At 39.4% G+C, this 25,564-nt stretch overlaps 2 protein-coding genes, 1 non-coding gene and 1 pseudogene across 3 annotated transcripts; 1 reads left to right on the top strand and 3 right to left on the bottom strand.

Moving 5' to 3' along the window:
• Positions 1-3,008: 3,008 nt before the first annotated feature.
• Positions 3,009-7,545, bottom strand: LOC141718778 (putative receptor-like protein kinase At5g39000; annotated as a pseudogene).
• A 940-nt stretch (positions 7,546-8,485) lies between these two features.
• Positions 8,486-15,436, bottom strand: LOC141718776 (putative serine/threonine-protein kinase PBL22). Its single transcript, XM_074521161.1, has 2 exons — positions 15,419-15,436; positions 8,486-11,027 (listed from the first exon to the last, which is right to left on the bottom strand). Exons 1-2 carry the CDS (start codon positions 15,434-15,436, stop codon positions 9,417-9,419), a joined length of 1,629 nt encoding a protein of 542 aa, XP_074377262.1. The 3' UTR covers positions 8,486-9,416.
• On the bottom strand, positions 8,811-9,299 carry LOC141718777 (putative serine/threonine-protein kinase PBL15). Its single transcript, XM_074521162.1, has one exon. The coding sequence runs from the start codon at positions 9,297-9,299 to the stop codon at positions 8,811-8,813; it is 489 nt and encodes a 162-aa protein (XP_074377263.1).
• A 6,135-nt stretch (positions 15,437-21,571) lies between the features above and the next one.
• On the top strand, positions 21,572-21,678 carry LOC141722705 (small nucleolar RNA R71). The gene has a single exon (XR_012575710.1). It is a non-coding gene; the product is annotated as a small nucleolar RNA R71 (small nucleolar RNA).
• Positions 21,679-25,564: the final 3,886 nt, after the last annotated feature.

Raw genomic sequence — 25,564 nt, 5'->3', positions numbered from 1 at the left:
AGAGATGTTCTCTTTTATGAGAGTCATTTTCCTTTTCATTTGCTTAAATCTTCAGAAGTAAATTCTTACAGAAAATTTATTTTTCTACCTGTCACTACTTCTACTTCATATTCAGATGTTGATTTTCCACCTCATACTCATGATACCGACTCTCATCATCATTTTTCATTCAATAATGCTTCTTCAGATCAATTTTTTGGATCTGAGACAACAGATCTCAGTGATACTTCATCTGTTATTCTTAGACAGTCATCCAGAGTGAGAAATCCTCCATCTTATTTGAAAGATTATCATTGTATGATCAGTAAGACAAGTTCTTCTCCTAAACACTGGTGCAACTTAGTTTCTAGTAATCTGTTGTCACCTTAGTTACATAGTTTTATCAACAATGTTGTTCATATAACAGAGCCAAATTCTTATTTGGAAGCATCAGGTAATTCTTTATGGGTAGAGATAATGAATAAGGAGATTCAAACTTTACAAGATAATCATACTTGGACATTAACAGATTTGCTTAAGGGAAAGAAACCAATTGGTTGTAGATGGGTGTACAAGGTGAAGTTAAAATCAGATGGTTCTCTTGACAGATGTAAGGCCAGATTAGTAGCCAAAGGTTTCACACAGAAGTATTGGATAGATTATCAAGAGACATTCTCTCATGTGATCAAAATGAATACAGTAAGATGTTTAATTGCTTTGGCTGCTCACAAGAATTGGAAGTTATTTCAGATGGATGTTAATAATGCCTTCTTACATGATATATTGAAAGAAGAAGTCTACATGAAGGTGCCAGAAGGTATAATCCACTCTCCTAATCAAGTCTGCAAGTTAAATAGATCTATCTATGGTCTGAAGCAAGCTTCAAGAGAGTGGAATGAAAATTTGGTAGAGGAGTTAATCAAGCAAGGTTTTAAACAGTCAAAATTGGATTACAGCTTGTTTATACTCAAGGATTCCATTGATATTACCATTGTGACAGTGTATGTTGATGACATACTTGTCACTGGTAGTAATGTTGATAAGATAGATGCACTGAAGCATCATCTTCATGCTACTTTTACTATAAAGGCTTTAGGAGTAATGCATTATTTTCTTGGTATTGAGGTTTCCTATTTACCCGAGGGAACTGTTTTGAGCCAGAATAAGTATACAAGGGAAATTCTTTCTACCATTAATGATGTGGATTTGACAAAAAAAGCAGTTACTCCTTTACCTTTAGACACTAAACTTTCAGCTGATAATGGTCTTTGTTTGACAATGCAGAATTATATAGGTCACTAGTTGGTAAGTTGAATTTCTTAACTAATACTAGGCCTGACCTCAGTTATACTGTGCAAGTATTTAGTCAATTCTTGCAGTCACCAAGGACTTCACATTATGAGGCTTTATTACATACATTGAGGTATGTTAATCAAACTATTGGTCAAGGGATTTTGTTGAAAGCATCAGATTCTCTTACTTTGCAAGCTTTTTCAGATTCAGATTGGGCTTCTTGTCCAGATTCAAGAAGATCTGTGACATGTTACTTGTTGTTGTTGGGGAATTCACCTGTCACATGGAAGTCTAAGAAACAATCAACTGTTTCTAGGTCTTCATCAGAGTCGGAGTACAGAGCCATGGCTTCTGCAGCCTCAGAAGTGGTTTGGACTGTGAGATTATTGGAAGAACTTGGATTGCAGGACTTGAAACCAATTAAGCTTCACTGTGATAATCAGTCAGCTCTCCATATTGCCAAGAATCCAGTGTTTCATGAAAGAACGAAACACATTGAAATAGATTGTCATTTTACTAGGGATAAAGTTTTAGAAGGCTTACTTCAGTTAAGTTATTTACCAACACAGAGCCAGTTAACTGATGTGTTAACTAAGATCAGTCCTTCACCACATTTTCATGATCTATTATCCAAGTTGGGCATGTTCAGTTTGTCACCTGCCAACTTGAGGGGGAGGGGGGGTAATAACTTACAGTCAACACAAGTCAACATGACTCAGTCAAATAAAGTGAACAATCAGTATGTGGCAGCTGGAGTTACATGATAGGCTAGTAGTGGTCTATTTGAAAGTTAGTTATTTTCCGCCATTTAGTTAGTTAGAATTTTAGTTCATTTTCTCTGTATATATATTCAGTGTAGATGTATAGTGATTGTTAATCTGTCATTCTTTACACACACATCATGTATATACAGATTTCTCCATTAATGAAATGAAGTTCTTGCTTCTTTTTCACTGAAACTTTCACACGACATTCGTACACTCAAACTATGGCTCAAATTGACTTGACAATGTGGGACTTCCAATATCTTTGTGTGATAGTAAATTGTTTGATAACTACCACTAGAGCCGGCCAAACGTGCGGGTTCGAACCGCTCATTCGGGACCGGCTCGTCCGGAAACCGTAAAATATTCGGCCCGAATAGTGCCGGTTCAAACCCGCACAACCCGCCAAAAGAAGCGAACCGAATACGAATTTAGTTTTAAAAAACCGGGACCGACACTAACCCGCATGAGCCCGCACAAGCGAAGCCCGCACGAGCCGCACGCACTATGCAGACCGCACAGCCCGCACAGGCCCGGACAATACAAAGTGATGCGTTTGAAGTTTTCATATAAGTTTTTACTTTATTTCTCCCTTTTTGGTAGGTTTTTGTAGTTTTCATGTAATTTTTTTAATTAATAAAATTTCTAAGAGGTACCGTCCTCTATTTAACCAAAAACTTAAAATAATAAAATTATTAAGTGTTACATTTTATTAATTATATTATGAGCTTATATTTTAATAAATATTGATATACTAATTTCGAATTTTAAATAGTAAATAATATTTATTATACATCTTCAATACATGAATTTAAAAATAAATTATAATATTTTCAATAAATTATGTAAATAATTTCGAGTTTTCTCGCACATTTAATTAAAAAAATAGATTATGCGACATAATAAAGGCAACAATATTATTTGATTAAATGATTGTTGAAGCTTGCAATAAATGTATATGTCTACCGTGGAAGTGGGGAGGGATGGATGGGGCCGGGGAGATGATGGCACAAAATGACAAAATAATACAAAGGGTATGTAAAAATTAATAAATACTAAACATGAGATTATACATGCACATGGACAGCTTTCACTTGTCAGCAGATATAAATAAAATCAATTCAAGTTGCAAGCCCGTGAACCCGTGATCCTTCAACTCGTGAACCGAGTTGCCCGTGAACCCGCAGCAACCCATGAACCGCCTGACACGCACACGAATTCAGTGCCAAATCCGAGTTACTTTCTTTAAGTTCAATCACAGCCCGACCCGATTTGCACAGTTCAAGTGCCGGTTCAGTGCTCAGTTTTTCCGGTTCCAATCCGCTTCCAACCCGGCCCGGACCGCACGACCTGCACGGTTGACCACCTCTACTGTACGGTCGCAGTCAAGATAGCCTTTGAATAAGACCGTATGTCAATATCAGATCGGCATTGAAGAACAAAGTGGCAGCTTGAATCATATTAAATGGAAACTTGCATATCTGCGTTTTCTCTGACAAAGAGCTTCGAAGCAAGGATAAAAAAGACTCGGTTGACAGTATCCTCCTATTTCCAAATAACTCCAGGTTGGTATTCCTTGAACTATTAGAAATTCCAATAAATCGATGTTCTTTTTTGCTCTAATGTTCGTACATTCAGAAACATCTTTTGAGCAACAAGTTTCAACATGACTTTGTCCTGCTTCTTGAAAAAGGTTATATTTTCATGATTCTCGACAATCCCACCAGTATCATCACCCTTCTGATGGGAAATAACCCCGCCAATATCATGCTCTAGATTCTCAAGAACCCCAACAGTATCATCACTTTCATGTTTGTGAAGCCTTTCAGTATCAACAAGAAACATGTGTTCCGCATAAGACTAAAGACTGTATTCCCTTTTGTAATTCTATATCAAACTCAAGCTTTGCAACCACATCGGTCATTGTAGGGCATTTATGTTGTTGATAGTGCAAGCACTGATCTTCAATCTCTACAGAGACAGTCTTTAGAGATTTTTCTCTAGTGTCGAGCGGATGATCAAATCTATATTTCCTTCTTGTATGCATCAATGAGTATATCCTGCTAAAGAATATTGCTGGTCCTTTTCAATTTTCATATCCATAGTACGCCTTCCAGGCAAAACTTCAAATAATAGGGACCCGAAATGAATATACATCAAATTTTCTAGTCAGTCTATGCGTCAAGAAATACTCTGGATCCATATATCTAAGTGTGCATTTGACATTTGTGCTCACATAAGATTATGAGAACATGATTGATTAGCAGGGCCAACTTTAGACAAAAAATCAGAAACTTTAGCCTCCCAGTGCTCATCCAACAGTATGCTGGAGCTCTTCACGTCTCTGTGTATTACTCTATTCAGAAAACCAGTGCTAGTATGAAGGTAATCTATTCCATTTGCGACACCAATGCCATATCTTCAAGCCCTGTTCCCAGGACAGGGGCTGGGAGACAACAAGGCCATTTCTGCAGTTTTAATGCAAGTGATCAGAAAGTGTGCTACGGGGCATGTAATCATATACAGGTGTCATTTCATCTTCCTCATTACCATATCCAATCAGGGACACAAGATGACTTGTCGAAATTGGAAAGCATCACTACAATAGCTCAAGCACCCTAATTTGAGAAGGAATGCTTCATTCCTTCCAATACCCATTTTTTTCACAATTTCTATCATAACAAATTTGCACTTGCTCAAAAAAAAAAAACAAATACTCTCTCCAAACTTCATTGTTGTCCATTAATTTTACTCATTCCCTTCCTTTCTTCCCAACCAAACACAACATGAGAGTTGAAAACTGAACATGAGATGTAATTGTACAAGGAGACGTACATGAATGTTTGTTTCAGTAGTTCTGCACAAACAATCAAGGGACAGGGGGGTTGTCAATTTACTTTTCTTAGAATGAAGCAGAATGAACTACACAAAGCAGAATGAACTAAAAGTTATACTTTGCTTAAACACTAATAAGCTCTTGAGTGATTCTTTGCTCAAAGCCTGTTTAAGATCACAAACTGATGCCCCGGTAAATTCTTATATCCCGGGAATATAACAAGTATATATAACAAGTATCCGACAACAAAAGTATATAAATACAAAAAATTGAACTCAAAGCTTTCAGATATTGTTGATCATTCAAAAAACTTATCTAACAATTTCCATACTGTCAAAATCAAAATTTGCAATACTCATCTGCCTATCATGATGATTCAAGCTCCAATTATTCATTCTAACAGAATCATCATCATCATCATTAAAGCTCCATCTGCTCATTCGGATATTATCATTATCATCCAAACTTCGTATGTTACTTGTTCGCAATCGATTTTGAAGTGCCAGGTCAAGCTGGTTTATATCAGTAAAGTTCAAGTTATGACTTGTCTGCAAACTAAATGCATACTCCAGCCTCTTCACCACATCGTCCATTGATGGTCAATGGACGTTCATCATTATGTTTCATTAAACAATGCAAAGCAATATCTATAATCTCAATGAAACATTCTGATGTCACATTTCCAGCCACAGATGAGTCAATGAACAAAACAAGACTTCTTTCTCTGATGTTACTTTTAACCCAATTATACAAACTGTGCCGTGCTTTGTTAAGATGGGCCAAATTCATTATAATTCGCCTCCAATCAAATAGCACATTCAGTAGTACGACACCCATCGAGTAAACATCTGATTTTGTTGTCAATAGATGCTGTGCCTTCTGCTCTGGAGACATGTACGCCCACGTTTCCCAAAAATCAGATGGTGGAATCTTCTCCTCATTACGCAAGTAAGTATTTGAATTCATTAGTGAGGTTCCTAATTTCCATAACCCATATCCTGAGACTTTAGGCATCCAGTTCTCGTCTAATAGAATCTTGTTTGGCTTCAGTCTGCCATGGGCCATTATTTGACCAACTATGCCTCTGTGGAGATAGTCCAAGCCTTTGGCAACCCCAATGCAAATTTGGAGCCTCAATATCCATGTCAAAGGTGTGTCATTGTTGCGGAGATGATAATCCAGTGATCCATTGGACATGTATTTGGACACCAGATACAACTCATCTATGTCATCACGGCAAAATCCAATCAAAGGTAGCACATGAAAATGATTGATCTTAGTGTGTAGAATCTCATTGCAGAAAGTTTCATATCCTCTTTGTTGACTTGTTAATTTCAATTCTTTAATAGCTACCTCTGTACGGTCATAATCAAGGTGACCTCTGAACACCACACCTTGATGTCCGTATGATAGGATCAGGCCTACATGCAAAGAGTTGGTGACATCTTGAATCTTCCGAAATGAAAACTGGCGGATCTGTGTTTCCTCTGAAAAAGCGTGAGGTATGGATGAAGAAGATTCTGTAGATAATTCCTCGTACTTCCAGATAATTCCAGGTTGGTTGGTTTCCGTCTACTAGAAATGCCATTATCTGTATTATTCTTAGCTATACTTTTCTTACCTCTAATGATTGTCTTCAACACCTTTTTAGCAATAAGTTTCAGCATACCTTTTTCTTTCATCTTTGAAGAGGGGAAATTTCTTTCAGTTTCAACAATCCTTCCGGTATCATCCTCCTCATTGCATAGAACCCCGTCAATATTATTCTCTAGATTTTGAAGAACCCCAATAGTACCATTATTTTCTTGATCTTCAGGGAGCCTGCCAGTTTCCATAAGAAACACGTTGTCCGCAGAAGAGTGTGTTCTCTTTTTTAACTCAATAGCAAACTCAAGCTTGGCAATCACATCGGCCATTGTAGGGCGCTTGTGGTGTTGATAATGCAAACACTGATCTCCAAGCTCTACAAACACCTTTAGACAGTCTTTCGAAATTTGTCCTCTAAGAGTAGAGTCGATGATTTGATCTACTGTTCCTTCTTGGATGCATCGATGAGCATATTGTGCTAGAGCTTGCTGATCCTCATCAATTCTCATATCTATAGCACGCCTTCCGCACAACACTTCAAATAATACAACCCCAAATGCATATACCATCTGATTTCCTTGTCAGTCTATGCGTCAAGAAATATTCTGGATCTATATATCCGAAAGTGCCTTTCACATTTGTGCTCACATGAGAACATGACTGATTAGCAGGGCCAATCGTAGACAAACCAAAATCAGAAACCTTGGCCTCCCAGTGCTCATCCAATAGGATATTTGAGCTCTTTACATCTCGGTGTATTACTCTTTGCTGCAGACCAGTGCCAGTATGAAGGTAATCTAATCCACGTGCGACACCAATGCATATCTTTAAGCGTCGTTCCCAGGATAGGGGCTGGGAGACAACAAGGCCGTTTCTGTAGTTTTTATACAAGTGATCAGAAAGTGTGCCATGGGGCATGTACTCATAAACAAGTATCATCTCGTTTTCCTCATTACAATAACCAATTAGGGACACAAGATGGCTATGTCGAAAATTAGAATGCATCTCAATCTCGTTCCAGAACCCCTTAGGTCCTTGCCGGGAAGTCGGATCCAACCGCTTCACTGCAACAGTTGAGTTATAATATCAACTGGTATTGCGTCTGAAACAGAAAGCTGGTGATCAAGAAAAAAGCAGAAGCAAAGAACTTTGAGGAACACAGGGAGTTGAGGAAGGCACATGGTTGAATTATTGGCAATAAACTGTAGTACGCTGGGTAGTAGAGCTTAAGAGAAAGCTAAAGTTGTTCTTGTCTATGGCAATGTAATAACGGTGTGGGCACGGTAGTCACTGGAATGCCAACACGAAACTGGAGAGAAACAACCTTGCAACTTAATTTGGGTCAAGTCAAGTAAGCCTAATTATTAAGATGGATGACTTATTGAACCTGTCCCTATTAATTTCTACTCTTAAAATCATCATGTCAATATTATACTACTTGAAACCATACTACAGGATTAAAACATTGTGTCCCGAAAAAAAAATGACTACTAATAGTCGATGTGCAGAACAGGAGTCTGATATTGAACTTGATAAACTCTGGTAAACATTTAACCCGTAATAATTTGAGCAACATTTAAAAAATTTAAAATTGATCTACGATCTTTATGAGTGGGATGACATTAATCTACGATCTTTTGTTACTAAAACATTTTAGCTATCACCTCTCTGAATTTGCAAAATTAGATCAACTATTCCTACCATTCATGCAATAAGAACGTCAGCTGTGACAGCTTGTGCTTCAACAGCAACCTCCCCCCCCCCTCCTTTATATATGAAGACAAATTCCTATAAACTTGATGAAGTTTCAGAAGGACTGATAACTTAACATGTAGTATATACTAACTTTCAAATATTATAAAAGTCTTAAAATACTCGCTCTAACTTTTGAAGAGTATTTTAAAGTAGAGAGTACCTATTTATTCAGACATTATCCGATTCAAGATAAGTTTCCAGTGATCCACTCTTCACCCAAAAATTAATCTTTGAGTGGAACGGAAATGTTAAATGGTAAATGAATCTCTATAAGCACTCCTCCTGAACTAGTAACTTAACATACATAACAATAATCACTCAAGCCTCTGAGACATGGGTTGATTATCCAAGGAATTTATCTAACAATTTCTATACTGTCAAAATCGAAATTTGGAATACTCATCTCTGTATTATCATTATTCGAGTTCCAACTGTTCATCTTAACGTCATCAATCAAGCTCCATGTCATCCCAATAAGATCATCATCCTCCTGATCCAAGCTCCAATTTTGATTTGTTTGTAACTGAATTTGAAGTGCAGCCTCAAGCTCGTTAACCTCATCAGCAAATAAGCCCCAGTTATGATTTGTCTGCTACTCAAGGGCAGACTCTAGCCTCTTCGCCACATCTTCCATTTTTTGGGCTATCATATCTAGATTTCATTAAACAGCAGAAAACAATAACTAATATTTCAATGAAACATTCTGATGCCACCTTTCCCGCGAGATATGTGTACATGAATAAAAGCAGAGTTCTGTCTCTAATGTTTTTTTTGATCCAAGCTGACAAGCTCACTTGCGTATTATTAAGACGAGCCAAAGTCGTTATAATTTGTCTCCAATCGAACACTACATTCAAAAGTATAACACCCATTGCATAAACATCTGATTTTGTTGTCATTAGTCCCAGCGAAATTTGCTCTGGAGACATGTACATCCATGTTTCCCAAAAATCAAACGCTTGAACCAAGTCCTGAAAACGCAAGTTATTGTCAGAATTAGTAACCGAAGTTCCTAATTTACATAACCCATATCCAGAGACTTTAGGCATCCAGTTCTCGTCTAGTAGAATCTTGTTTGGCTTCATTCTGCCATGGGTTATTATTTGGTCAACTATGCCTGTGTGGAGGTAGTTCAAGCCTTTAGCCACTCCGATGCAAATTTGGAGCCTCAAGTTCCATGCCAAAGGAGTTTCGTTGCTGCTCTAAAGATGATAATCTAGTGACCTATTGGCCATGTACTTGGAAACCAGATATAATCGATTATAATCAGTGCAAAATCCAATCAATGGTAACACGTGAAGATGATTGATCTTAGAGCGTAAAATATCGTTGTGGAAAGATTCATACCCTTTTCTTTGACTTGCTAATAACTGTTTAACGACTACCTCTTCAAAATTGATATGACCTTTGAAGAGTAAACCTTGATGACAGTTAGTTAGAACCAGGCCTGTACTAAAAGATTTAGTGGCAGCCTGGATCTGGAGCAATGAAATATAGGGAATCTGTGTTTCCTCAGACGAAGAGTTAATTAAGGATGAAGAAGTGTCCAGATAGTGTGTCCTCCAATATGGCTTTAGATAGGCATAGGCTGTCCTTGCACTACTAGAAATGCCATTATCTGTAATCTTCCTCGCTATATTTTTCTGACCTCTTCTCGCTACCAAAATAGCCTTGGACAGCTTTCTAGCAAAAAGTTTCACCAAACCTTTGTCTTTCTTCTTCGAGAAGGGAACATTTTTGTGATTCTTGCCAACCATAGCAGTAACATCCTGTTGACTGCATAAAATCAGACCATCATCCAGATTTTCAAGAACCCCAGCAATATCGTTATGTTCTTGATTGCCAAGAAACCTTTTAGTATCTAAAGAAAACACGTAGTCTACAGAAACTTGTGCTCTTTTTTGTAAGTCCATAGCAAACTCAAGCTTTGCAATTACATCAGCCATTGTAGGGCGTTCATGTTGTTTATAATGCAAGCACTGATCTCCAATATCTACAAACACCTTTAGACAGTCTTTCGAGATTAATTCTCTGAGAGTAGAATCAATGATCTGACCTATTGTTCCTTCTTGAATGCACCGATGAGCATATTGTGCTAGGGCTCGCTGGTCCTTGTCAATTTTCAGATCCAAAGCACGCCTTCCGCACAACACTTCAAATAATACAACTCCAAATGCATAGACATCAGATTTCCTCGTCAGTCTATGCGTCAAGAAATATTCTGGATCCATATATCCAGGTGTTCCTTTAACATTTGTGCTCACATGAGAACATGATTGATTAGCAGGGCCAATTTTGGACAAACCAAAATCAGAAACTTTAGCCTCCCAATGTTCGTCCAACAGGATGTTTGAGCTCTTCACATCGCGATGTATCACTCTTTCCTGCAGGACAGTCCCTGTATGAAGGTAATCCAGTCCACGTGCTGCACCAATACATATATTCAAGCGTTGTTCCCAGGACAGGGGCTGAAAGGCAACAGAGCCATTCCTGCTGTTCTTATACAAGTGATCAGATATTGTGCCATGAGACATGTACTCATAAACAAGTATCATCTCATTTTCCTCATCACAGTAACCAATCAAGGACACAAGATGGCTATGTCGAAAATTAGAGAGCATCTCGATCTCGTTCCAGAACTCCTTCGCTCCTTGTCTGGATTTAGAATTTAACCTCTTCACCGAAATAGCATTCCTGGACCCATCAATAAGTAATCCTTTGTAAACTTTACCAAATCCACCTCTCCCGAGGAATAAATCTGCATCAAAGTTGTGAGTAGCCAATCGAATTTCTCTTATAGAAAATAAACGCCACTGCTTTCGGAATGATGATGGTGACTAAATATTTCCCTCGCTATCTTCTTCTTCATTAGATTCTTTAAGCTTATAACTATTATATTAAGAACCATAATCAGCACGATAACATAATTTGCGAACGTGTTGATTCGTCCAAAACTTGGAACTGCTTTTTGTAGTTTTGGACTCGAAAACGTATAAACGTGAGGTGGTGAAAGGAGCCTTGTACCAACAAGATTACAATAGCATTTGTGACATATATGGATACTAATTGGGAGCTGAGACTCAAGCAAAGATGTGGTGATCAAGAGAAAAAGAGAAAAGCAGAAGCAAAGAAACATGAAGAACATGGGGTGATTAATGCGGTTCCGACGCCGCGCCTGAACTCTCATAATGGTTGTGGTGTAACTGTTGTGAGGTGTCTGCAAAATAACACCGAAACGGGGATTTGCTTCTAGGTCCCGTACCTGTGAATGGTCATAGTCCTGGGTGCTTGTAGAAGGCTCTATGCTGTACTCTTTTCTACTCTAACCATTGTCTCAAGTGTATAAACAATAACCGACCAAGATTTTAAACTAAAAATATAAATATAAGGTTACTTTTCAAAAATAACAAAAATTACCCAGAACAATAACAAACAAATTTTTGGGGTTTGGCTAACAATATGCGGAATAAGTATAACTGGGTTTATAACACGAAGACAATATGCAAGCTAAAGCAGATCTGGGTTCTAAAATAATCAAAACCATCAATACCACACACAAATGTGACTTAAAAATGAACGAAATTAGGCTCACACAAACGTGGCCTAAAATGACGAGCACACACAGACGTGGCTTAAATAAACAACATTTATAGTTATGAGAGACTTAGGTTGCTTGGGTTCTTACATGTTAAAGAAATGGACTCTTTAAGAATTTGCTGATGAAAGTAAATTCGGGGGCGCCGAGACCCAAGGATGGAGAGCCCCTCCTTCTAGCGCCAAATGATAACTCTGGTGTGCGGGACTGCTCTTTCCGACGTCGCGTTAGCGGTTGTGGTGTAGCTGATGTGGGGTGTCTGCAAAACAATATCGGAAGGGGGCTAGAGCCTGCAGCGCCTCCGGTGTAAGAGTAAGAACTCGCTTTGAGGAAGATAAAGATATATAGGAGTGCAAGGTGACTGTGTGTGTATGAATGTGTAAGAGAGCGTAACCTCTAAATCCCTTCCCTTTGAGGTATAATATAGCCATTATACACCAAATGTAGGGTTCATGGATTGGTACTTTTAGATCACGGTCGTTCGTTGTTGGAGGCGGAGGATGCCTGCCTCAGATGGATTCCATATACGTGTCCAGGTAAGGACCCCCTTTACGATGCCCCAAATACGTGTTGTCGCGTGTCATATTTGTCTCAGTTGTTTGTTGTTGATAGCTGTTATTGTCACGTGCCCACGTGCCCCTTCTTGGTGGGCTGGGTGGTAGGCTTGTGTTTGAGTTGGGCTGGGCCTAGAACCTCATTGAGCCCGGTGTTAGACACAAAAGACGCGCTAATAATTCACGCAAGTATACGGGTTCGCAAGTAATATAGAATAAATTCTAGTTCGTTCCCACAGAGACTCAGACTAATTATGTTCAATTAACACTTACTCACCAATATATGATTACTTCTCAATGTTAAGACAATAATACTTAAATTTGATTAACTAATTATTAACTACAATTAACTACGAGAATTAAACACTTAATTGACACTTGAAGTAACAATATTAAACACACATGAGATCATAACTTCATTACTACTTCATTCAATAGTTATCGTTATTACCCTTAGCATGTAACAGTGACGATATTAATCGAACAACACGAAACTGATAAAAGCCAACTTTCGTTGTACTAATACCATTCTACCAAACATCCACAATCAAGATAGAAGTTGAATAGGCATCAATTATGTTGAGACCCTATATGTCTACAGAATTTGACAACATAATGATTTAAGCACAAGTTATTCTTTATGATCACACAGGGCAAGTAAAACGGTTAGAGTTACCCACTAATCATGCATACACATACATGAACCTATGCTAGCATGGCAAGTTCTAAACCTCAAGATCGACCGTCGCTTCACAGAAGATTAACAGACTATCTTATATGTTCGTGACACACATAAGACGAATAAGCACAACCTATGCTAGATATCATACAATCATCACACACTAAGGTATTAAACAACTAACTAAAGAAATCCATAGTAAATCCGCTATGACCCCATGATCACGATTAGCCCATGATAGAACTCATCATCACCATGGGTTCATATGAAAACATGATAATACACACAATATAAACTAATAAAAATACTTATTAAAACCAGAGTACGTCACAAGAGTAATAAGTTTCAAAGTAAAGAAAACTAGCATCCACTGATACAACAAATAAAAGAATCACAAGAAAACGTATGCTTCCTCTTCTTCGTTGCGATGTGCTAAAACGGTCTTCTTCCTTCTCTCCTTGCTCCTTGCTTGATACCACACTTATGTGAAACGTCTCTGAGAACTACTTATATAGAAGCCCACAAGAACAAGCCGTCTCAGAAGTCCATCAGAATAAGGATTATAAAATTCAGTATTAAAATTTTCATCTCTGAGCGGCCGCCCCAGATTCCTGAGCGAGCGCCCAAGCTCCTGAGCGGCCGCCCCAGCATCTTGAGTGGGCGCCCAAGCTCCTTCTGGAAAATTCTGAATTCTGCTCCTGATTTTGCTGCGTTCTGCCCCCAACTTTCCACAATGACACACACTTCCCTATGCTTATTTCTGATGAATTCTTCCTACATACGCAAGTTATACCCTGAAATGCAAAAACACTAGAAAAATACATCAAATATACAAAATACCTGATTTCAAGACATCAATTCAAGCCATTATGAGACGTTCTAAGTGGTATAAAATGCCACTTATCACACCCCCAAACTTAAATCGATGCTTGTCCTCAAGTGTCACAGACTCAAAAATAAAATAAAAGTATGCATGAATGCAATTTACATGAAATGCAACGATCCCCCTCACAATGACTAAACCAACCAACTCATGACATCTCAACAAATGCAATTAGGCGAATAAAGATCAACCAAATCATGCTAACTAACATACAACTAGAAATGTGGTGTGTGCGGATGCTTAACAGATATGCTTCGAACTAGATCAATTATCATAACTCGATTATCCTCAAGGCAATCATATGATTATACGAAGAATAAATTCTAGGCACAAAATGACTTATAACACTTCAAGATCACTGGAGCTTATTACGGAATCATGCTTTTATTCAACACAACAACAAATGCTTATTTGACCGTGCAATGAGTGAGGTCCACAAAAGACTTATGCAATGGCATCCATTTAGCGAGCGTTAGGTTAGCGGATCCCAGACTATAAAAGCCTTAGGTCACTAGGCACAAAGTCCCCTAAAAACTTAATAACTCGAATACCAAAGAGCCCACTCGTGATCAATTATGCATTAACTCTTTATATTTTTTTTCTTTCCCTTTTTTCTTTTTTTCTTTTTTTTCTTTTTTTTTCTATTTTTTCAAATTTCTGAGCAAGTGCGTTTCGCTCCATCTTGCTCAACCCTAGACTACTCGCATAAAAATACGAGCCGGCTACTAGCCATTTGACGCCTAGCCACAATTAACAATGAATTCCAATTTTTACTCCAAAAATTTTTCTTTTCATGCCTTTTATCATTAAGGGCCTATCATAAATTCTAAGCAATCAATAGATTAACCTCAAAAACCATCAAACCATGACAACCATCTAGTCCTTAAGCATACTCTAAGACTTAGTGAAATTACAAGTGTTTCTAGCATGCATGTCAACCTACAAGACTCAATCATCACTCTAACGCTATCACTACACTTGCATCAATATCACAAATCAATCGGTAAAGCAACGCAAAAGGGATCATGGTATATGCATGAGCTAAATGACATGATAAATAAAGCTATAAAATAAAAAAAACTATTATATGGCAAAAATATGCAACTATATGAACTAAACTATCATGAATATGCAACTACATGACACACATACAAAAATATTCCTTAACTACCACCCCCAAACTTAAAATCTTCACTGTCCCCAGTGAAGGTAGTAGAATGGAACATAGGGTATACCTACTCGGAAAAATCATCATCATCACCCTCAGAGGGTGGAGTGTCAGGAGGCGGATAAACAGAGTCTTCACCAAAAACGGGCCACTGGATGTCAGCTCCAAGGCCTCTGAAAGCAGTCCCAAGTGCAAGGGTGAGCTCCTGAGCGAACCTACTCTGCGACTCATACATCGCATCCATCCTCCTCGACAGCCTCCTATACTGGGCATCAGCCATCCCAGCACCTTCATGGGCTCTAGAAGAGCCTGCCTCATCACGAACCTGACTGGGCCTCGCCATGGTAGCACCAGCTGCTGGACGTCCTCCTGGAAGACGATATCCCAAACCATGCTCCTCGGGCTCTCTACCCGTCCACTCCTGCATCGCATTCAGAGTTGCTGAGTCAATAGAAGCGGCCGACATCTGCAGCTGCTCGTGAGAAGGCCAATGAACTCCCACTGTTCTGCACAGCTTTGTGACAATAGATGCATAAGGGATGTTGTTGTATTTCCCCCCCTCAAAAACTTCAAAATCCCTTAGTAGATGAACTCACCAAGGTCCACATAATACTCCTCATTCAAGATCCCCCATAACAACCTTGCTCTCTCGACTGTAACCTCATGTGCATGCGAAGTAGGCAAAATATTAGCACAAATAAAGGCATTCCATGCACGGGCATACCTATTCATCGCAACCGCCGGAAAAGAACGATACTCGTTAGACCCCATCTTGAACTTCCACACCGTGCCCGGATGACAGAGGTTAGCCACAATCAAATCCAAATCAAAATCCTCGGGGTCTTCTCATTCCAATTCTCCTCCGTGGGCTTCCGTTGTTGCTGCCCAATAACACGTCGAATCGCCTCAGGCTGATAATCCACAGTAAGCCCACGAACAACAGTAAACCCATTCTTTTCAGCCTTGGCGTTCGCATAAAACTCGCGAACCACACTCATTGGAACCGCCTCCGGTGACTCACAAAAAGAAATCCACCCTTTCTCCGCAATCATCGGTAATAACTCACCATCCCATCCCGATGGTAAAAATCCCCTCTCCTTCAAAATCGGCTTAGTCAGAAGCCTAGTATACTCCTCCTCAGCAGCCCTATCCATCAAACGGGGTCTCGCAGCAGTTCCCCTCGAAATATCAGCAGTTGGAACGGTGCTGCTGCTATCAATAGTTCGGTATCTCTTGGGTGCCATTGAAACTGAGAAAAAGTGTTTAAGAGTTGTGTTTTGAGTGTAGGAGAGAGTTTTAAAGTTGAAAGTATATGGGAGTGTATATGGAGGAGTTGTGTATATATATAGGGTAAGATTTAGGGTTAGAATTAGAGTAGGAGTGGGGTTTGTGGGAGAGAAAATGAGGGTTTGTGGGAGAGGAATCGTGGGTCTTTATGTTTTTTTGGTTCAACTGATTTTTTCTTATTTTTTTATAAGGCAAAAAAAAAATTCTGACAGTAGGGTCCTGAGCGGCCGCCCAGGATTTCCAGGCGGGCGCCCCAGACTCCGAGCGGCCGCCCAAGGTTTCCAGGCGGGCGCCCCAGGGGGTTCTGGAAAAAACTTTTTTTTCTGCCCAATTTTCTGATTTTTTTGGATTTTTTGGATATGGTACTAACTTCTAAAGGTTCCTAAAGGTTAAAGTCTTGGGTTGCCTCCCAAGAAGCGCTTCTTTTACGTCATTAGCTTGACGTAGAGGAGTTCGATCAAGTTGACAATAAAATGACACTAATCACTTCCCGGTTTACCGTGTCCCCATAGTAATGCTTCAATCTCTGACCATTAACCTTGAATGCTTGGCCTGGCTCATTCTAAAAAATCTCCACCGCTCCATGTGGAAACACAGTTTTGACGATAAAAGATCCAGACCACCTTGATTTCAACTTTTCAGGAAAAAGTCGGAGACGAGAGTTGAATAAAAGAACTTGTTGCCCCGACACGAATGACTTAGGAGATAGCTTCCTGTCGTGCCACCTTTTTACTCTTTCCTTGTACATTTTGTTGTTCTCGTACGCTTAAAGTCGAAATTCATCAAGTTCATTTAACTGAAGCATTCGCTTCTTCTTAGCTGCATCTAGATCAAGGTTCAACTTCTTCAACGCCCAATAAGCCTTATGCTCAAGCTCCGCAGGTAAATGACATCCCTTCCCATAGACAAGTTGAAACAGGGACATCCCAAGTGGAGTCTTGTATGCTGTTCTATAAGCCCAAACAACTTCATTGAGCTTTAAAGACCAATCTTTCCTTGACGGACAAACAACTTTCTCTAGAATGTGCTTGATCTCTCTATTAGACACTTCAGCTTGACCATTAGTTTGCAGATGATAGGTAGTAGTAACACGATGATTCATATTGTAGCGCTGCATCATAGAAATGAACTTACGATTGCAGAAATGCGACCCCTTATCACTTATGATTACTCGTGGCATTCCAAACCTTGTGAATATCTGCTTATGGAGAAAATTCAACACTACCTTTGCATCATTCGTCGGTAGAGCCTTGACTTTTACCCATTTCGAGACATAATCGACTACCAGCAAGATGTACTGATTATTGCAGGATGAGATAAATGGTCCCATGAAATCGATTCCCCAAACATCGAAGATCTCAACTTCCAGCATTATATTTAAAGGCATCTCATCCTTTCTAGCAAAATTCCCCACTCTTTGGCAACGATCACACCTTAAAACGTACTGATGTGCATCCTTAAACAACGTAGGCCAGAAAAAACCTGCTTGCAAAATACGAGCTGCCGTCTTTTCACCACCATAATGTCCACCACAAACTGTGGAATGGCAGTCTCGTAATATCCCCTCCGTCTCACAGAATGGGATACATCTCCTGATGATCTGGTCAGCTCGCTGCCTAAACAAATATGGTTCATCCCACATGTACCACTTCACCTCTTGCAGAAACTTCTTCTTTTGAGCTGCATTCATATTATGAGACATTATATTGCTGACAAGATAGTTCACAATAACTGCGAACCATGGCTCTTCCTCCTGAACTGCGAACAACTGCTTATCCGGAAAAGATTCGTTGATTAATATCTTATCATGTGAAGTCGAACCGGGATTCTTCAATCTAGAGAGATGGTCAACTACTTGATTCTCGGTACCTTTTTGATCCTTGATCTCTAACTTAAATTCCTGTAGCAAGAGCACCCAACGAATAAGTCTAGGCTTTGAATCCTTCTTTGAGAGCAAATAGCGAATGACAGCATGATCAGTGAATACTGTCACCTTTTTCCCAAGCAGATAAGATCGAAATTTTTCAAAACTAAAGACTATAGCCAAGAGCTCCTTCTCAGTAGTGGTGTAGTTCATTTGAGCTCCATTTAGAGTCTTACTAGCATAGTAGACCACATGAAAAAGATTATTCTTGTGCTGCCCAAGAACTGCTCCCACTGCATAATCACTCGCATCACACATCATCTCAAAATGTTCTGTCCAATCAGGTGCCGTAATAACTGGTGCAGTTATCAAACTCTTCTTTAGAGTCTCGAATGCCACCAAACATTCATCATCAAATTTGAAAGGCACATCTTTCTCGAGCAAGTTGCACAACGGCTTAGATATCTTCGAGAAGTCCTTGATGAAACGCCGATAGAAACCCGCATGACCAAGAAAATTACGGATTCCTTTCACAGAAATAGGAGGTGGAAGATTTTCAATGACTCCCACCTTGGCTTTGTCCACCTCAAGACCCTTGCCAGAGACTTTATGCCCAAGAATAATGCCTTCACGCACTATAAAGTGACATTTTTCCCAATTGAGCACCAAATTAGTTTCCACACACCTTTTGAGCACCGAACGAAGATTATTCAAATATTCATCAAACGAATGTCCAAAGACGGAGAAGTCGTCCTTGAACACTTCGACATTGTTTCCAATCATATCAGAGAATATAGCCATCATGCATCTCTAAAAAGTGGCAGGTGTACCACATAAGCTAAACAAAACTCTGCGAAAAGCAAACGTGCCAAATGGACAAGTGAAGGTAGTCTTTTCTTGATCTTCTGGTGCAATGCAAATCTGATTATACCCCGAATAGCCATCCAGAAGATAATAATACTCATGACCAGCCAACCTGTCAAGCATCTGATCAATAAATGGAAGAGGGAAGTGATCCTTTCTCGTGTCTTTGTTCAACTTTCTGTAATCCATGCATACCCTCCATCCTGTGACTGTTCGAGTGGGGATGAGCTCATTCTTCTCATTTGCTACCACAGTTATACCTCCTTTCTTAGGTACACATTGCACAGGGCTCACCCAAGAACTGTCAGAAATAGGATATATGATTCCTGCATCTAGCCACTTCAGAATTTCTTTCTTCAGCACTTCTTTCATGATAGGATTAAGTCTTTGTTGTTGCTCAACAGTTGGCTTACTACCTTCCTCTAGCAGAATTTTATGCATACAGTATGAAGGGCTGATCCCTTTTATATCCGCTATAGTCCATCCGATGGTCGATTTGAATTCTCTCAAGATCCTTAAGAGCTTGTACTCTTCACTACCTGAAAGGTCAGATGCAATAATAACAGGAAAAGTAGATGCATCACCTAAAAAGGATACCTCAAGTGTTCAGGCAATGGTTTAAGCTCCAAAGTAGATGCTTCCTCAATAGATGATTTGAGCTTTCCTTCAGCATTCTTGAGATCAGTGTTACCAAGAGATTCAAATGGCATGTCTAGCTTTCGCCTCCAAGGAGAAGCATTTAGATATTGTAGTTGCTCATTGCCATCCTCATCGTCACTATCAAATTCCCCCACTAAGGCTTTCTCTAAGGCATCAGACATTAGCATATGATCAAGTTCTGAAGTTACCGCATAATCAATCAAATCCACCTTTAAGCAATCCTCATCTTCTGTAGGGAATTTCATCGCCTTGAATACATTGAATGTCACATCCTGATCCTGCACCCTCATAGTAAGTTTACCTTTCTGCACATCTATCAAGTTATGGCCTGTAGCCAAGAAATGTCTTCCCAAGATTATGAGAATCTTCTTATCTTCCTCGAAATCCAAAATGACAAAGTCTGCAGGGAAGAAAAGCTTATCCACCTTTACTAACACGTTCTCCACGATGCCTCGTGGGTATATAATAGAACGATCAGCCAATTGTAGAGACATGTAGGTGGGCTTTAGATCAGGCAAATTTAACTTTTTGAAGATAGACAATGGCATCAGATTGATGCTTGCTCCCAAATCACACAGGCATTTGTCGAAAGACAACTTGCCGATGGTGCAAGGAATGGTGAAGCTACCTGGATCTTTAAGCTTTGGAGGTAATTTTTGTTGCAGCACAACACTGCACTCTTCTGTTAGAGCAACGGTATCAAGATCGTCCAGTTTCACCTTCCTTGAAAGAATACTCTTCATGAATTTTGCATAACTAGGCATTTGCTCCAGAGCCTCAGCGAAAGGTATGTTGATGTGAAGTTTCTTGAACACCTCCAGAAACTTACCGAACTGCTTATTCAATTTTTGTTTTTGCAATCTCTTAGGGAAAGGTGGTGGAGGATAGAGCTGTTTCTCCCCTGTATTAGCCTCAGGCAGAGTGTGTTTAACAGTAGTCTTCCTTGGTTCCGCCGTTTTCTCCTTTTGCTTCTCTTCTTCATCAACAACTTCAGCTTCTCCATCTTTCGCTTTTTCAGCATCAGCAACTTTTCCTGACCTTAAGGTGACAACCTTTACTTGCTCCTTAGCTTCCTTCCTGCCTGACACTTCAGTATCACTGGAAAGTGTGCCAGGTTGATGATTGAGCACAACATTGGCTAATTGACCAATTTGATTTTCCAAGGTCTTGATAGAAACAACCTGACTTTTGCGCAACAGCTTGAGCTCCTCGAAATCAGCACTAGAAGGTGGAGCAGCACCTCCTTGTTGAGGATATGATTACCTTTGAGCATAATGTTGTGGTTGCTGGAATTCAGGTGGATTAAACTGCTTACTGCTAGGCTGCTGATATGGTTGATGAACAACATTCTGATTATTACTCCAGCTGAAATTGGGATGATTTCTGTTGTTAGGATGATAAGTAGCTGGCACAGCCTGCTATGGTCGCTGATCATTATTCACATACTGAACAGATTCATTCATAAGAGAACACTGATCCGTAGCATGAGAGCCTGCACAAAGCTCATAGACCATAGCTATCTGATTGACTCCGTAGTTGGCTAAAGAATCGACCTTCAAAGATAGCGCTTGGAGCTGCGCTGCATTAGCTGTAGCTGCATTGACTTCCAGAATACCTGCTACCTTCCCAGGAATCATCCTTTGAGTTGGGTTTTGATGCTCATTTGCCGCCATAGTTTCAATAAGATTATAAGCCTCAGTATAGCTTTTGGCCCACAAGGCGCCTCCAGCTGATGCATCGAGCATGGGCCGAGATTAGGCCCCCAAACCATTATAGAAACCAGTGATCACTATTCAGTCAGGCATACCATGATGTGGACACTTTCTCAACATCTCCTTGTACCGCTCCCAAGCTTCGTACATAGATTCTGTTGGTTGCTGCGCAAACTGAGTAAGAGCACTCCTCATAGCTGCAGTCTTTGCCATTGGATAGAACTTCACCAGAAACTTTTACGTAAGATCTTGCCAAGTAGTGATGGACCCAGCTGGTTCAGAATGTAACCAGTCCTTAGCTTTATCCCTCAGAGAGAATGGGAAAAGCCTCAGCTTGATAGCCTCATCAGTCACACCATTATATTTAAAAGTACTACAGATCTCGACAAAATTCCTGATATGCATGTTGGGGTCTTCAGTCGCAGCACCTCCGAAAGAAACAGAATTCTGCACCATCTGAATAGTGCCCAGCTTAATTTCAAAAGTATTAGCCTGAATAGCCGGATGAAAAATGCTTGACTAAATGTCATCAATTTTAGGCCGAGAAAAGTCCATAAGAGCTGGATCTGTTGCTGGAACTATACGATCACCCATGATTACTGGTTCTTTCTGCTCACTCTCTTTATCCTAATCTGTAAAATCTATCTTCTCTGGAATATCAAGAACCGAGTCTGTCTTCTCAGCCGTATCTAAAGTTCTCTTGCGAGTGCGAGATCGTGTTTGCATAAACGCTCGCTAGAGTACCTAAAACATTACCGGAAATAATAAGTAACACGTCTTAATCAATGAGTCCTAATGACCACTGATGGCAAGAACATAAACTAAACAAATACGCCGAGTCCCCGGAAGCGGCGCCAAAAACTTGTTAGACACAAAACACGCGCTAATAATTCACGCAAGTATACGCGTTCAGAAGTAATATAGAATAAATTCTAGTTCGTTCACACAGAGACTCAGACTAATTATGTTCAATTAATACTTACTCACCAATATATGATTACTTCTCAATGTTAAGACAATAACACTTAAATTTGATTAACTAATTATTAACTACAATTAACTACGAGAATTAAACACTTAATTGACACTTGAATTAACAATATTAAATACACATGAGATCATAACTTCATTTACTACTTTATTCAATAGTTATCATTATTACCCTTAGCATATAACGGTGATGATATTAATCGAACAACATGAAACTGATAAAAGCCAACTTTCGTTGTACTAATACCATTCTACCAAACATCCACAATCAAGATAAAAGTTGAATATGCATCAACTATGTTGAGACCCTATATGTCTACAAAATTTGACAACATAATGATTTAAGAATAAGTTATTCTTTATGATCACACAGGGCAATTAAAACGGTTAGAGTTACCCACTAATCATGCATACACATACATGAACCTATGCTAGCATGGCAAGTTCTAAACCTCAAGATCCATCGTCGCTTCACAGGAGATTAACAGACTATCTTATATGTTCGCGACGCACATAAGATGAATAAGCACAACCTATGCTAGATATCATACAATCATCACACACTAAGATATTAAACAACTAACTAAAGAAATCCATAGTAAATCTGTTATGACCCCATGATCACGATTAGCCCATGATAGAACTCATCGTCACCATGGGTTCATATGAAAACATGATAATACACACAATATAAACTAATAAAAATACTTATTAAAACTAGAGTACGTCACAAGAGTAATATGGTTCAAAGTAAATAAAACTAGCATCCACTGATACAACGAATAAAAGAATCACAAGAAAATGTATGCTTCCTCTTCTTCGTTGCGATGTGCTAAAACAGTCTTCTTCCTTCTCTCCTTGCTCCTTGCTTGATACCACACTTATGTGAAACATCTCTGAGAACTACTTATATAGAAGCCCACAAGAACCAGTCGTCTCATAAGTCCATCAGAATAAGGATTATAAAATTAAGTATTAAAATTTTCTTCCCTGAGCGGCCGCCCCAGATTCTTGAGCGGGCGCCCAAGCTCCTGAGCAGCTGCCCCAGCATCCTGAGCGGGTGCCCAAGCTCCTTCTGGAAAATTCTGAATTCTGCTCCTGATTTTGCTTTGTTCTTCCCCCAACTTTCCACAACCAATGCCACACACTTCCCTAGGCTTATTTCTGATGAATCTTCCTACATACGCAAGTTATACCCTGAAATGTAAAAACACTAGAAAAATGCATCAAATACACAAAATACCTGATTTCAAGACATCAATTCAAGCCATTATAAGACGTTCTAAGTGGTATAAAATGCCACTTATCACCTGGCTCTCCTGATAGTCTGGTTGGAGTTTGGCTGAGAGATGATCTTGCTCCTAGGTTGGGCTTGGGCTCGGCCATCCATGTGAGCCCAGGTCATTCCATTAGCTTGTTCCGAGTTAGGGGCTCCTGGCTCTCCAACTGAGCATGCCTCACCCGAGAGCTGGATTAGATGCTAGCCGGGTTTCTCATACCCTATCATTTGCCCCCCACTTCCTTATGTAGATTTTCCGGATGAGGGAGTAGAGCCAGGATATAGAATGGTTTTTGTCTTAGAAAAATCTTGTTATTTCTTTCCCCCAATCCGGGTATGGTGTGTATGCACCAATCCGGATCGAAGTAGAAGAACTGGTTGCCTCAGAAAAAAATTTGCTGCTTTCTTGCCCCCCAATCCGGGTATGGTGTGTTTACACCAAGCCGGATTCAAATGGAGGATATAGTTGACTTGGGGAAATTTTTGATGCCCCCCCAATCCAGGTATGGTAAGTATGCATCAATCCGGATCAAAGTAGAAGAAATGGCCGCCTTAGAAAAAATTTACTACTTTCTTAACCTCCAATACGGGTATGGTATATTGGCATCAAGCTGGATTCAAATGGAGGATATTGGTTGACTTGGAATTTTTTTGATGTTTTCTTGCCCCCAGTCCGGGTATGGTGTGTATGTACCAATCCGGATCCTAATAGAAGAAATGGTTGTCTTAGAAATTTTTTGCAGGTTCCATACCGCCCATTCCGGGTATGGTATGTGTTATTCCTAGAAGACTAACAATGAGATTTACAGAAGGGGGGTTGAATGTAAATCTCAAAACTTTTTCAAGTTTTGAGCAGTTTATAAAGTTGTGTGTTCAAGAAGAACAAGTGTGTGAATTGCTTTAAGCTAATACAGACAGATATATATTCAAGCACAAATGTAAAGAACACAACAGACCTTAAAAACTTTTCTGGTGGATTTGTTGTTCCACCAGAGATGGTATATTAGAAAATCTGTGTTCAACAATGTTGATCACAGCTGCATCCTAGTACAAACTAGATGAATTTTCTCTCAAGATATTTCTTGACAGCTCTGGAAAAATTCTCTCTAATTACTAGCTTCTTCTTGGTTCATATATATTACCAAGTGTACAAGTGAAAAACAATATAAAATTACAATAGTAAAATAAGTTCTTCACTTGCTTCTTTTCCTGTTCACTCAAGTACTTTGTTGACTATTGCAACTTTGTACAAAAGAAGAACGGCTGCTTTTTCTGTTGATCCTGAAATTCGGCTACCACATCTCAGTTTTCTCTGTCAACCCACGTGCCTCTGCTTGTAGGTACAACTACCACTTATCAACGGCTGATTAGCAGAACATCCGTTGAAGCTTTCATCCGTTGATGACTTCATCCGTTGAAGGATGTTATCCGTTGAGGCTTTCATCCGTTGATGCTCTCATCCGTTGAAGGATGTTATCCGTTGAAGCTTTCATCCGTTGATGCTCTCATCCGTTGAAGGATGTTATCCGTTGAAGCTTTAGAGACATCCGTTGAAGCTTAGCTTCTCATCCGTTGAAGGTCTTTTAAGTCATCCGTTGATACCACTTCATTTATACAAAATTACAAGGCATGAAATATTTACAATTGGCCTTCCTATCTGCATATCATCTAGTAGTCAACATGACTCATAGTTTCTCTCAACTTCTAAGAGTTACAATTTTAAATACAGAGACTGAAATATGCTACAATACTAGACTTATTTCTAAGTAAAGCTACACCATCAACGGATAGCCAAAGTGGTCTTATCCGTTGAGG

This window comes from Apium graveolens, chromosome 4 (genome assembly GCF_009905375.1).
Source record: "Apium graveolens cultivar Ventura chromosome 4, ASM990537v1, whole genome shotgun sequence".
In the NCBI taxonomy this organism is placed as follows: Eukaryota; Viridiplantae; Streptophyta; class Magnoliopsida; order Apiales; family Apiaceae; genus Apium; species Apium graveolens.
Note: the sequence above shows the minus strand (reverse complement) of the source record. Positions and strands in the feature narration are given on the sequence as shown.

Excerpts from the sequence above, each read along its gene's own strand:
- LOC141718777 (XM_074521162.1), bottom strand. The coding sequence starts at position 9,299 with ATGAAGCCAAACAAGATTCTACTAGACGAGAACTGGATGCCTAAAGTC.